General features: G+C 37.7%; 1 protein-coding gene across 4 annotated transcripts in view; it reads right to left on the reverse strand.

Moving 5' to 3' along the window:
• Positions 1 to 15,876, reverse strand: part of foxj3 (forkhead box J3) — a 126,909-nt gene that overhangs the window by 10,425 nt on the left and 100,608 nt on the right. For all 4 annotated transcript variants that reach the window (XM_067430823.1, XM_067430821.1, XM_067430822.1 and 1 more), the window contains exons 5-7: positions 13,910 to 14,011; positions 3,281 to 3,409; positions 1,049 to 1,223 (exon numbers count right to left, since the gene is read on the reverse strand). In XM_067430823.1, the coding sequence (XP_067286924.1) occupies positions 1,049 to 1,223; positions 3,281 to 3,409; positions 13,910 to 14,011 (406 nt within the window). The remainder of the gene's footprint in view (positions 1 to 1,048; positions 1,224 to 3,280; positions 3,410 to 13,909; positions 14,012 to 15,876) is intronic.

A 15,876-nucleotide genomic window follows, 5' to 3' on the forward strand; every position in this document is an offset into this window, starting at 1 on the left:
TTCAGCTAATGAAACATAGATGATAGATTAAAGAAGTTCATTTTGGAAACATTAACATGAAAAGCATCTGATTTGAGCAAAGTAGGTTAGGTGCGGGGGCTCGTCTGGTGTTGCACGCAACCCGCTTGTCAAGTGCTTTTTGAACATCAGTCAATCAGATTACAAACAATAGGAATTAACTTCTAAAAGACAGGCAAGCTCGCAGTGAACCAAATCTAGAACTGCAATGTTCTTATATTCATTTGATGGGCTGCCATTTTAGATGGAGAACTCTAAACCGTGCACAAAGCCAATATTGTCCTTGCTCATAAAAATGCACAGAAAAGCCTTTAAAAAATATCCTCAAAGAATCCATAAACCGGCTGAACCAGTTCATCAAATCGGACTGAATCGTTCTAAACAGTTTGCGCCTCAAGTCAGCGCTGATCTCCAAGTTACTAAAGTTACCCACTTTCTGACATACCTGACAGTCCCTCCTACTACCAATAAACCCATATCCTGAAGTATATGTTCCTCCAGTAACTCCATGTTGTGAGCAGTTGATACTGAGCATCTGTGTACTACCGAATGTACAGCGGATCTCCAGTTAACAGTTCTCATAGTCATTCATTAAATTATTTTGGCATACAAGCCCAGCTAAAGCGTTGATCCATTTTAAGTTACTATATTTTGATTATTAATAACATATTAGATAAATTATATACAAAATCTTATACTATAAATTGTTTACTAGTTTAAATAATCTTAATTACATACATAAATAAATATTTTAAAATAAATAAAATAAAGCTGATAAAATATTCTGAATAAACTATTATAACTCCTATAAAAGTATTTATTTACACACACAAATTCTGCAGAACTGAACAGTTTTTGACACAATCTCCACTCTGTTGGTTTCTTAATTATTTTGGCTGATATTTACCAATAAGTCTGCATTAATCTCAGCTATAACACAATGGCACAAAAAGTCTGCTGACTCCATCTGGACTTGGCCTACTTTCTTTTTTCCAAGCGTTTTGATGCGATGTCCGTGTGTGAAACTCACCCTGTTGGTTGTAGGACTGCTCAAACACAGTCTTGTAAAGGCTGCGAAAGGAGGCACTGAGATCTTCGAAGTCCGAGAAGAGCAGCTGCTTGTCGCGGTCCGGTATGCTGTACTGGGCCTGAGGGGCCTGCTGCAAGCCCATGGACTGGGACACCGGCTCTGGATGACTCGTCACCTGAAGGGGGAGAAGAGGAGGATTTACGGTTCTGTGAGGGGATGAATGCAACAATGACAGAAATCAGCCATGCCACTCTAAAAGGCAGAGCTGCTCAGCTAGGCCCAGTGACCGGCAGATTAGAGCTCAGATAGAACATGACAGCTCTGACTACAGCGCTCAGCATCACGGCACAGGAAATGAACTGCCAGACACTGTAGAGCAATATGCAGGAGTGAAATCTCAGACGCACAAAACCCCTTCAATTCTTGACCGTTTATTTACGAACACGGCTGAATCTGTACATAACCATACAGCCATGATCAAAACAGACGCGTCTCCTGAGAGACTCTCTGAAGTTGTTTTTACGGCTGTTTATTCAGTAATTAACAGCTTGGCGAAACTGAGCAACGCAACTGAAATCGACAGCGAGATCATATGCGCTTGCCTGCAAAAAACAGGCACTGATCCATAAAACAAACCTTTCTAATGATAAATATCCTTCAAACTAAATACAGTACAGGTTTGCCCATCAAAACGAATTAGCTTGTGTGTCTAAACTCTTACTTCTTTGAAATAGTAAGTGTTGCAGTCCAAAGGGGATCTGCTCACTGTTTTGAGCCTGAAGAGATGCCTTTCGTGCCCAGAATGAGTGATTTATTGAATGGCTCCCAAGGCCTCCATAATGCCGAGCATATTTGTGGCGTACACAAGGGCAGGGGCTCTGCCATGTCTAGCTCAAGACAACAGTGTTTAACAGACTGGAGAGGCTGGCAAAACAGTCATCTGGACTCCAAGGAAGTCTAAATTCTAGCAGTCACTGCAAACTGGTTATGGGAAATGGTTGTATTTGAAAATGTCTCAAAGCTATTGCAAACAATTCCCATGAACAGATAATTGTTAGTGCCAGTGATTCAAACAGTATCTCCTGATAATAAGTCGTAGCAGCATAGTACACAAAAAAATAATAATAATATATTTTAATATATAAATGCCTTTCATTCTTTCAGGCTGATGCTGAAAAGTTGATCATTTTTTTGTTATGCTATGGCTGATGAGTACCAGTAATAAATGACAGATATTACAATTCTACACTATTTAGTCCAAATAAATTGAAAATAAAACATTAAAAAGCTATCAGTGATTTTATGCATCAGAACATTTTATTGAAAAATGAGATTAGCTAAAGATTACATTTAACAATGTTATTAAAGGATTAGTTGTTTCATTTATTATTTAGTCTTAGATAAAAAAGTAGGGAAATTAACATACACAATGAAACTTGATTGATATATATTCAATATCAAGAAATCCAAAGAGAGTTTGGAAATATAACAGAAACACTCACATATATTGTTACGCATATACTACTGTGCATCCCGACCTTATGTGGTACCCATCATTTTGTACCTTATTACAATTGCTCAAACTCAAAACTCAATTGTATAATCACAGAGCAGAAAAGACTTGTTAGCACTATCAAAAAACAAAAAAAAACTGCATAAGACCTGCTCGCATGCAACATTAGCAGCAGAGACTAATTGTACACAAGAAATATGAGCAGTGGGAGTCAGATGACACACTATGCATCACTGTAAAGATGAGCGTATATAATCTGGTTATGTTCAAACAGACTACAGTGTTCAAATCAGCTGGATGGAGCTGAAAAGGAGACAGACTGAGAGAGAGAGAAAGAACATTGTCTGGCCCGCTGAAGTGAATCTATCAGTGTCTGTGCCGGATCAATGCTGAGAGCCTGGAGCGAGAGGCATGCGGGGCTTCTAGGGGACCACAACAAAGAAGCGGCTTCTCTGGTGGGAGGACATCAGAGGCAGCGTCTCTCTTTAGCAGCGCTCCAGCAGTATGAGCTCTGCCTTTCATTCCCTTAACCTCTGTGTCAGCACGCTCCCATGCACAGGCCTCCAATCTCTGGCATTCTGACTAACGCACAGGAATCTTCCTGCTTCTCATAAAGTAGATCCACAATAAAACTCAGCAAATTAAGAGCTCTGCTTCAGGTTCATGAGGTTAAAGCGTGGAACGGTGGCTGCAAAGTTTGATGAAAACTGGACTCTTACCGGTGTGTAGCTGTGCACGCTGCCCACGCTGTTAAGATTAACAGAGGCCAGACTCTGATCAGATAGGCTATTGTTAAGGCTGCTTCGAGGGCTGTCACTCCCGTCCTGGTCAGGGTTGTACAATGCCACCTGGAAATCAAGAAAGGGAAAGGGTCAATGACATTTTCAAGAGCCAAGTTCTTAGACATGCAATCTGTTTATGTTGGTTTCATACAGTTTTGAAAAACTTGAATGCGATTAACACTTTAATAATACTTAAATGTTTAAATGTAAATGACACTAAAGGCCCTGATATACTCACGGCAAAGTTCAAAAAACAAAGTTTGAAATATGTGACCAGCGATATACTGTTAGTGAACATCTGACACCGCCCACTCTGCTGAGAGCGAAGTTTAAATGAATATGTAAAGATTTGCTGTGCGCTTTCCTCTTAATAAGAAAATAAACATACAACAAAACTGAGAAAACGGCAAGCATTTTAATAAAACATAAGAAAAGCATGTTATCAGATCATAACAACGTGGATGTTTGCACAAGCTCTAGGGCACTCAAGTAAAATCACTTTATTTACTTAAGTTTATTCATATAATTTTATACAAGATCAAACAGCTTTACCGTATTTAACAAGAAAAACAGTCTCATTGTCTCGTTTCATCAGAAGTACAACTCTCCATTGTGTTCACGTTTTTCAATCTGATGTCAATGAGTGAACAGGCCAAATAACTCAGAATAGATTTATGTGAAAGAAGGCGTATCCTCCGTGCAGTCACAAACACCCACCATGAACAAATGGTAGTAAGAAGGTGTTTCTGGAAAGTTCGCTTTGACAAGCTGTTTGAAACTCCTAAAATGAACTTCCAAACGAACTTTGTTTCAAATGTTTGAAATGAAGAATATCAGGGCCTTAAAGACAAGCTGAATACAAGTGTATACATTTAATATACATCTGTTTAATTAAATATATTAAATGTTGTATTAATTTAAATATATATATATTTTAGATGTATATGAGTATGTATTTTACAATTTACAAAACGATTTTTTCTTTATTTTGATATGAAGATGGTAGTATTACTAGGTATCTATATTAAACTATTTACCCCCTGAGCAGTGTAATTTTAAAAGTTAATTACATTTTTATATTTAATACAAATTTGTTAAATAAATAAAATATATTGTATTACAACATTGTATATAATCATACATTATTTTAATGGTACATTTATAATTGCATTTTAATTTACTTTTGACGTTTGCCACTTAAAATGTTAAAACTATTTAAAACAGGATGGATTCTGATTGGCTGTCAATGTTTTTAACATTCATAAGCTGGAAAAAAAATCGTTCTGAAAGTATCCAACAATATTGTTTCTCTGCTGTAATCGTTATAGTTGTGGTGTGGACTCTGCTGTTCTTTTATATTTAAAACGATTTTTAGAACTATATCTTTATCATTATTGTTATAGTGTGAATGGGCAGACCCAGATACTGCAGGTGCTGTGCAGAGGAAAAGGAGCCAATTAAACAGAAACCATCTGGTTTCAGAGGTCGAGGGGAATTCTTATCCCTTTTCAAACTGTAACAGAAACACAACAGGCGGTTGCATCACATACGTGACGTGTGGCATGCGTACACCACACTCTGTACACGAGTAAGGTCAGCGTTAATGCGCAGCACACCACACTGTGCCTCATATGGAGGGAGAGCGTGGCTGGTGGCCAGCAAGATGATCTGCTGTCTCAGACGGCTGAGAGGGGAGAGCTCTCCTTCAGTAAAGGTCACGATGCTGGCAGCGTTGAAACCGTCAACTTGCACAGCGCAAATTGGTTTGGGACAGCTCACAAAGGTCCCGAATGCTACAGAGACCCTGACCTTTCTGTGTGCACTGTTGAATGCGCAGTTTTCCGAAGCGGAAGAACCTCCACTTCAAAATGATAATCCCAATTATCATTTGAAAAGCTGAACTGCAAATATGTGCTGGTTGCAAAATGAAATAAATAAAGCATTGGAGGGATGGTATGGGAATGAATATAATGAGCTCCTGGGAGAATAGTCCTACATCGAGTTCGCCGTGGTAGGAAAGGATGAATGGAATCGCAACAATGCTGGCCGTGCTCGCATCATACGACGCATGTCTTGGCAGCCGCAGAGTAGTGCTAAAACCACGCAACAAGTCCCAAGATTCACTTGCCTAAGTTAGGCTGTACATAGGCTTTCATGCTATACTAAAACCACCAGTTCACCAAATATACACATGTATATGTGTATACAGATATAGATATGTGTGTGTGTGTGTATGTATATATATATATATAATCTTATAGTCCTACATCTTTGTGACATACTTTGTTATGTTGAATACAAAAGAATATATTTTGAATGCAAAAGATAAGATATTTTGAACAAAACAACATTAGACCTCATTGACTTTCATTGTACGGACCTTTTCCAAAACCCAGGCCTAGCAATTTTTCGTTGCCGCCAGAGATGCACAAACCCTTCGGTACTGTTCCCCCGTGACTCAGCGTGACAGTAGATAGAATGACACATTACAGATCATGGTCCCTTACAGAGAATTATCACAGCAGAATAAATGTTTCCCAATCCTATTATTCCCTGCTCATCAAAAGAGCAGAGCATAACGGTTGCCGGAGCTGCACTGGATTGAGGGTGGATGGGGGGTTAATGTCATGGAATGATTAGCATATTACAACTCTTCCCTCTTTCAGCTATGTTTAGGCCTGGAAACAGTACATAACTAGAACAACTAACTCTGCACGCAACTAAGCACTGAGAGGCTCAGGCATGTCGAAAATTCAATCACGCAGAAAACAGTAACAATTATAATCAGAACCTGGTGTGAAGAACAAGTATAAATGTTATGTGTAATTAAGTCATAAAAGAGGCTTTTAGCCATGAGCCTTTCACCACAATCTATTTTTACTCCCTATATCCATAAAGTATGATTTAAAGACCTCATCACACTGTGGTTTGTTCAAGGCCCAAAACATAGACGCCTACACACACTGTGTGCACGTCCGCGCACACACATCCACACACAGTGGGAAAGTAACACGCAGAGTGAAGGTAAGGGGTGAACAAATCCATTGCAAATACTCTTGTGTGTTTGCTGCAGTGGAAAAGGAGTGCTATATTTAGCCGTGAATTAAAGTCAAAAGCCAGTGGAGTCTTTCATACAGGCGACTAATCTGCAGCATGAGACAAGGATTATGAAATCAAAGAGAAATCCACCCAGGTGTCTCTTACAATAACTCGCATTCAAAAGAAAAACTCAATGTTAGAAAGAAAGAAAAGAAAGAAAGAAAAAGAAAAAACATACAAATAAATAAAGAATAATACAAAAAGTTTAGCTTGTTTTAATCCATGTTACACTTTCAATATCAGACTCGGTAATAATGCATATATTAATTATATGCAATATATGCAATTTAAAGGTACACTGTGTGAATTTTAGCAGCATCTAGTGGCGAGGTTGTAAATTGCAATAACCCAACGCTCACCCCTCCCTTTCGAAGTACATAGAGAAGCTACGGTGGCTGACACAGGACGAAGATGTCGTCTGAGAGAGCCGAAAGTGACTAGCGCTGTGTAGAGAAATTTGTCTGTTTAGGGCTACTGTAGAAACATGGCGGCACAAAATGGTGACTTCACTGTAAGGGGACCAGTGGTTGGTGTGTGTAGATAGAAATGGCTCATTCTAAGGTAATAAGAACAAAATGGTTCATTATGTAAGGTCTTTTATACACCACTGAAAACATAGTTATGTATATTATATTGCATTTCTGTCAATAGATTCTCATAAAAACTATACACTGCACCTTTAAAGAAAGTTATTTATTTTTTAGAAAAAATCAATATAAATTTTAAATTTAAACAAATTCAATATATTAGAATTTATTTAATTAATTTACATAAATACAATGTCAACATAATAAAATTACATGTATAATATTAACAATAAAATTACATACACACACACACAAAAAGAAAAGATCATTGTTCATGTAAAGCATCAAGTACAATTATGATCTTTCAATATACAGATAAATATAATAAGATATTTTTAAATAATATTATAAATAAGATGAATATAACGAATCTAAAAATATCAATTAAAAAATATATTAAAAAAATATTTTAATGTGCTAACTTCTCATAAACCTTCAACTTCCATAATTCAGATTCCATCTATGGACCTGCTCAGTAGACCTAACCCACTAAACTAAGAGAGGGAAAAGGACTGCATGATGATCATTTAATCTAAGGGAGAGAGAGAATGCTCAGTAACAGCCAGGATTTCCTTCTCCATGTTATGCAGCATAGGCGCTTTTCCATTGGCCTGCACTGGCAGGCGGGAAACTATGAGAAAGAGGGAATTCCTGTGGCTTGGCATGAAACACTCAAGAGGCGTGGCATGCTCTCTGTTTACAGGGCCCACACTGAGAAACAGCATCTCCAAGGAGCCACCGAACTATGCAGTCTTGTTTTTGCTCTCCTGCGTGTTTGGTTTCTAATCTATCAGCGTTTCGAGTAGGAGGGCAAAGAAAGCATATGCTCATGGGATAACCTTGAAATTCCATTCTGGGTGGATCTGGAAATTCTTCCCATATGAATCAGTCATACGTTACGCTCACATGGTTTTGTTGAGGGGAACACCGTAAAAGGGGAACAGTCATTTGAGATGTGCTATACAACAATAATAATATTGCAATAAAACAATCAATACAAATATTTGTTTGATATATAGGTTGGGTTCTAAAACTTCCAAAACCAGGAGCATTTTAAGGGCTCAGACACACACTTCCAAAAAAGTTGTTTTGGTCAACTTCGCATTTGCTAAGAAAAACTAACAACAACAACAACAACAACAACAACAAAACCCCAAGAGAGAATGACATAAAATGACAATTATAAAATTAACAACTGAAAACTAAAAAATTACACAATTTACTCAATGCTTGTATTATAGCATCACTTTATTTGTTCCAAATCGGTCATTTATAAAGTTACATTTTAGTTATGACAAATTACTACTACGGGTGGTTTTGCAAAAGAAACAACACAACAATTCTATAAAAACTGTAAAAATAAATTTAGATCTGCTCATTTATCAATCTAATATAAAAACAAGTGCAGAAACCATCTTACAGAAGGGTTCACATGTAATTCATGAAACATTCATACGTAGCCAATCCCATCGTACGAGTGATCGCACCTTGATAAATGAGGCGGATGAAAACAATCGCCTTTAAATATAACGCCGCAAAAAGTTAACGGTTTAGAAACCTTGCCCCTAGGATCTTCGACATGCAGAATAGTGTCTTAAACATATATTAAAATAAAACACTTACAAACATTATAAATAGCCTAGGATATTTTCCCCTAACTCCTCAACAAATCCTTTAAATTTAACAGAACAGAACCAGAATGACAAATAAGTAGCTATACATTTTATATTAAACTATAAAATAAAACTAATTAGGCTAGTGGGATTCATTATAAACCACATACAAACGGCAAGTGAAAATGTATTTATTTAAAAATGTGTCTGGTTAGGCGCTGGGCACCTTTTTAAAATGAGAAGTGTAACTTTTATGTTTGGTTGACTTTGTTTTGATTTGAAGATGAATGGCTGAAGTTAGCAAAGCTAGAACTGATATGTGGAAAAAAACATTTGTGGTACTTTTAGTGTCACAGACACCCATCAATTCTATTTTTATTTCATTTTATTTGACATTCTAATCTAGTCGAGTAACGGTTAATGATAGATTAGTGAGCTGCGGTTGTCAGACTCGGTCAGGAAAATAATCCAAATATCAATTTATATTTTGAAATTTGACAATTTAACTATTTAAACAACAATAAACAACAGATGTCTCCACCAGATTTACTATGCTGCTCGCAAGTTCCCGCCATCTTAAAAACTTGAGTACATGAGACCTGAAGTGAGATTTGATCATAGCCACCCACCGCTGACATCCATATTGATAAATGTAGAGTTTCGCATGGAACTGGCCATACACACAGTTTTCTGTCATACATTCATTTTATCCAGATGAACAGATCACCAAACTTACTATAATTCAATCCAAATGAATTCCACATCCCCCTAACCCTCATCTTAAACACCATGCTTAATGTGAAATACTATTGGTTTAATGCCTGAAGTAAATTAATAACTGATGGTTTTGGGCTTTGTAAAAGCACTCCAGAGAGAGCGAACAGCCCGCAACAGGCCAAGAGTGAAGCGCTTAAGGTTAAAAAGCCTATTTAAATTTCAGAGTGTTTTGCTCCATTCCTTTTTACACACTTCTCCATGAAGTCATGCCACAAAGGGCGAGTTACAGCGAGAGTCACTCGGGGTGCACTGCCTAGAAGCATTCAGCAGGTAATCATACTTCCAAACATTAAACCGTTCTCTTGAAGAGAAGTACTGCAAGTATTTAGCACTATGATACAAGCTTTTAAAGATGTAGTACAAACTTCACTTTAAAAGAATATTCTGGGTTCAGCAGAAGTTATGCTATGACTATGAAGGTACAGTCAAATTTCTGTGAATGAAGTCGGAAAGTAGTTATGTACAAAGTCACTTTCAAACCAAACAGCTTTCCCTTAGTCAACAAACGAAACACTAGAAATGTGAAATCTGCGTTAGGGCTGAACGCATTAATTGCATTTGCGATAATATCGCGATATGATTAAACATGATTTTGTAACCGCAAAGGCTGCGATTATACTCTGGTCACGTGACACACAAGAGTAAAGCAGTATGCAGAAGAAGCATCAATGCATGTTACGCCTGCAGGCCTGGTCTACAGGAAAGAACACTGTGTTTAGTCGATCTAATATTGTGCTGATCATACAATAGGGGTTGGAGAAAATATTCTCTCCACAATGATTCTGGATCAAATCTGAGCTTAGAATTTAACTGAAGGTGTGCAATTGGCGCTGTGTGTGTTTTAGAAACACCTGTATTCTGCTTGCTTACATTTCCACACACACCCACACACAATAAAATAATCTTTCGGAAAGGTTGAAGCGAATTACAATGACTTTTGCGGGCTTCATTGCAAAGGATATGTGCTGTGAGAAACTTTGCTTGATGTTATGCTGCGTTCACACCGCACGCGAATGACGCGAATAAATCGCGCTATTCACGCGAAGTTGGACGCATGAACATTTTGAATCCATTCGCTTCATTCGTGCGTCAAATTCGCTTCATTCGCGTGTGACATTCCCTACACAACAGACGCGAGTTTGCGTCATGGGAGGGGTTTCTGCTAGTCATTTTGACTGGGTCATTTGACTGCTTTTCTGTAAAAAATACTACTGTTAATGTGTGACAAAACGTAGTTTGAAGAATTTTTCAGGCGATAATATTGTTGTTTAATGCTCAAATCTGTGTTTTTTTTATACAAAAAGTGCTCATTCGCGTGTGACATTCACTACACAACAGACGCAAATTCGCGTCATGGGAGGGGGTTCTGCCAGGCAGCGGCAGTCAGCAGAAAGACTATCCGAGTTAAGGCTGCTCTCACTGGGGTTGATGAGCGCTGAGCTCCGGTGATCGCCTGGGTCTCACACCTCCGAAAACAACAGATCAAATTTTCAAATAGGAGCTCTCTTCATAAATAAATCACATATTTGAGCTTTAAACAACTACATTATCGTCTGAAAAACTATTAAAAGTACATTTTGTGACACAATACAGTAGTAATTTTAAATTACTCTGGACTCGGGTTTCCCATCCGTCACTTTACCACGTGACAGCAGTAAGCAGGCTCCTCATTGGTTAACTCCAAAGTTCAGATTTTTCAACTTGAGCGATTCGCGTTTTTCGCACGGTTCGCGCGAATCACGCGTTCAAAACGCTTAATTCGCGTGATCATTGCCGCGCCATTCGCGCCGCCTCATTCGCGCGAATTGCGTCGCAGAATGCCTATTCGCGTCTCTGCATTGACTTAACATGTAAATCACTCGCGCGAATCGCGTCATTCGCGTGCGGTGTGAACGCAGCATTATGCTTACTGTGTGTGTGTGTGTGTGTTCTCGCCCCCCAACATGATTTTCCTTATAAATGCTCTACGAAGGCTTCATTGCTGTCGTTTGGAATGCAATGTGCTTGTATATTAAAAATAGGAAACTTGTTGACCGAAGGCTTTTAGTTTCAAATGCTCGCGCCACGCTTTGTGAAGAGAGCTCGCGCATGTGGCTGGGTCTCAAATTGATGTTATGACGCAAAATGTATGTAAATACAGTCAGTAATATCTCAAGTTATTAGACAGAAGGACAAACCACATCCTTCATTTAAAAAGAGATCTGTGCATTAGTGTGAAATGTGAATGCAGCTCTCCCGCTCATTAATACTCAAACAACAGTAAAGATGAGAAAATCACTCAGCTTTTAAATGGAAAACGTTCAGTTACTCTTTAGAACTGAAAGCACTGTTTATTGCTTGTAATATGTTTTTTGTTCCTCTTTATTATTTACTATCTTTTTGTGTTTTGAAGCTATATTAGTTTTAGGGATGCACATTATTGGATTTTTGCCGATATCCGGTATGCCGATATTTTTCAGCTCATTTTGGTCGATGCCGAAACCGATGCCGATATATATATAACAACACCATTTTGGTCTCCTTACTAAAAGGATTCTTGTTGAAGATAAATAAATGTTAATAAAGTTCTTTTTATGATAAGAGTATATTAAAAGCCCTGAAAATAACAATAATAAAGCAAGTCATTTTTCACCCCAGATCCAGCTGTAACCTAAATTTTTGGATGTAAAGTTTGTGCACATGAAGTGGAGGTGGCATGACATCCGTTGATGCTGTCTTTCAGTTCTACAATAATTGTAGAGCTCCTTGGATTATTTTTCATCATCCATTTCCTAAAATTTTATTACAGATTAATACACTGTATATAAAAGTATTTAATTTACAAGTGTCTTGCTTGTGATTTATGACATCATTACTGATTTATTTATTTAGAACAAGAAGTAACCAGTTTATTTGTGTACTTCTCTACTTTTCATTGTATAACTGTAACAACAGCGCCCCCACTATATAAATATATAGCGGTCATGCAGGCCTGCACTAGGACCTGGAGGAGCTTTTGCTGCTGTGGAGGCTGCTGCACGCGCTAGAGAGTGGAGACACGCTAGTTATAGTAGAGGCTAGTTGTTGTGAAAACGTGGCAAATCTGCTGCTGACGGTCATGCGCATTCACAAATTCAAGGCAGCATTTAAAAACAGTCAATATAAATCACTGTACATGCAATGTATTTGCTTGTTTTCACTTGAAGAATGACCGCAGTGCTGACATGGTCTCATCGCTGTAGCACTCCTTGCACACGTGAGTTATTGCAGGCGCATATCAACACGTTATGATATCAGCAAGGCATATTGGCGTATTTTTTCATATTCATATCGGCCGATTCCGATGTCGTGCCAATAATATCGTGCATCCCTAATAAGTTTATATATTTAGAGTTCTTAACATGCAATGGTTTTATTTAAATTATTTAATGTGTAATTATTTTAAAATTTACTTATAATTACATGTATATATAAAAAAAGATTTTTAAGTTTTATTAATAAGAAAAAGTTGTTTTGGAATCAGATCATGAGGTGCCTAAAGATTCCCACCATTAATATACAATGATTAATAAAAAATAAAATAAAAATTGCATATTAAATCACAATAGCATTTTCGGCAAAAAACAAAACAACAACAATCGCAATTAGATTCTTTTCCAAAACCGCTCAGCCCTAATCTGTGTAAGAAAGTCTTTTGCCTTCATATGAAAATTCGGACTGCGTAGATTTCTAATGAAATTACTGGATTTGTCTGTGAAAATTCACAGTAAAAATGTAAACATGACAGCACCCTAATGTTGATTAACAAATAATTTGGACTTATACTTTAAAAAAAAAAAACACATTACATTTAAAGATTACTGTAAGTTCATACAAACAAGGTTAGAAAGTTTTTTTTTTCCACATTAATATCAAGTTTACACACATATTAATGTCTTATGGCTATACTATTAAACAGTGAGTATTTTAATGTTTACAAATTGGCACCATTTGACTTCCATTTTAAATGATTCACTGTAACTAAGATTTTTGCTTCTTTAAATAAAATGAGGAACACATAGAAAATAATTTAGTTGTTTCTGCATATTAAGATAGGATATGCAAAAGTATTTTAACAAAAAATCATTCAGCTCAGCTTTCCCGAACCATAGAAGCAAACCATAGTCAATGATAAAGAATACTGTATTTTTGTACAGCTTGTGTAGGTGCAAGCCTGACATTTTGGACTCAACAGACATTTGGAATAAGGTATTAGCCAATTCACAATACAACACATATGCACTGTTAAGAGGATTTGTATACATAATGCCTGCTCAATATAGATGAAACCCAACATCAGTTTTCTCAGTGTCCATGTAAACAAAAGCATCACATGTCAGTCCTGTTATGCAGTGCATGCATATAGTCATGTCAGGATAAATATAAATGTAAACTGGGTATGTAGGATGCTAATGTCAGCTGTGATGGGCCAAACACAGCCAGGACTTGTGGAGTTGGAGATTGAATGCTACCTTGTTAGTCACAGTGTTGATTGCCAGCGTTGGAGAGGCGCTCCCAGAGATGATGCAGTCCATTCCCAAGTTATCCGACTCCAGGCTGTATGGCGTAGATGCCTTCAGGAAAACAAGAAAAAAAAAAGGACACTTTCAGCCAACCAGGATGGAGATGATGAGAGATCTGAAGTGACTTTGATTTCCATTCAAAGGCGTTTGATATTACTATGGTGCAATAAATTTAAAAGCATACGCAGCAAGCGTTTATCAACAACAAAAGAGCAACACCTTTTATTTAGGTCAAAATTTGAGGCATTCTGGGAAAGAGATGAGCAGGAGAGAGGAACGGCTCCCTGTGCTCTGTCTGCTCTTGCTGGGGTAAAAGATAACTTCAGCACGCCTGTCTCCCAAAACTGCTTATTGTAAGAGGATTGCCTGGCAACAATGCGATTTTTAATTTGTGATAAACATAAATGAGATTTTGCTAAGTCACAAATTTTAATGTCTAAGAATTTCTTAAACAAGACAGGAGGAGGATGAGAGAGAAAGAGAGAGAGCGTGCGTGTGTCTAATGAAATATACTCTTAATAGCGAGCGTCACACTTCGCACAGACAGAATTCCCACTTATTTTTCATGCAGGATCAGGCTGAGAGAGAATGGATCTAATTGGAGGTTTTTGATGTGAGTGAAGTGAGTATCAGAATGAAAAATGTTTGTGTGTGGCCTGAGGGCAGAGCTGTGTGCAGAGAGAATGATACTCTCACTGGAGTCTGGAGTGTGGCAATTATAAATGACACCAGCCTAACTGCCTGACCATACAGAAGAAAACACGCCACCGACTCGACACACATATGGTCAATTATGCAATCAGGCTGGGATTTCTGACATATAATCTTTTTGGTCCAATATATTTACATTCACATTTACACTGATGTGCAAGCAGACGTTATCAAGTATATCACACTTTGCAACAATTGAATAAAAACACAGCTTGATAGCATGCATGCCTTCACTGCATGAGTGTGATGTAGCCAGCTCGAACGCCCCTCTGATTCTGCACAGAATATGAAGAATATGAAAAGCCTCAGTGTCATCTGTCCACAACAGGCCGAAACCAGCCACTGTACTAGCGCAGAAATACACCCAGCAAAATAAAGTCTAGTTATATTTATCACTGAATTCCTAAAAAATATTGAGATGTAATCTTAATATATTGTACGCTCCTACAATTTTGATTCTTTGTTTGTTCACATTTTTCCCCGTTGTGCTTATGACGGCAATTTAATGCCCTGATAAATAAATGCTTCTTCACAAATGCTATTTGCCTCTATATGGTTTCCTATCATCGTACCACCATGGTAATTCTTTCAGTTTGCCTGCCTCCGATCCACAACGCAGGGCTGGACAAAATGATGCAAGATGCCTCTGAGCCAGGTCAACCTCGGAGGCCGGCGTCGAGTGCAACCGAGTTGTATATTCCGGTGAGTGTTGCTCATAAATAATGGAAGGAAAAAGCTCTGGCTGAAAATAACCGGCGCAGAAACTCTGCATTAATTGATGTTTGCTAAAAAATGACTGCAGAATGCAACGTATGTAAAGGCTGCCTAGGGCACAGTTTATTAATAAGCCGGACCCCCTCTACAAGATAAACTGAGCCACGCAGAGTGAGACAGCTATATAGAAAGATATAAGCGCGCAATCAGCAAACCTGTGCACGACTGTAAAGCACCGACTCAGACATAAAACAAAAGCCAGCAGTCTCAACTCAGGAAATATTTAGTCCCATCTCATTCCTTTTTTATCAAGACACCAAGTCCATGTTGTCACACATTTCTGGCATTACAAAAAGCCAGAACAAACACAAGCAAACTTCATGTTTAGTTGGGCTACCTGAATGCTAATGCTGAGGGGAAAAAGACTAAACTTAAATAAAGATTTTTTTAATATTTTTTTTTTTTTATATATCAATATCTTTATTTTGAAA

Source organism: Pseudorasbora parva, chromosome 22 (assembly GCF_024679245.1).
Source record: "Pseudorasbora parva isolate DD20220531a chromosome 22, ASM2467924v1, whole genome shotgun sequence".
Taxonomy (NCBI): domain Eukaryota; kingdom Metazoa; phylum Chordata; class Actinopteri; order Cypriniformes; family Gobionidae; genus Pseudorasbora; species Pseudorasbora parva.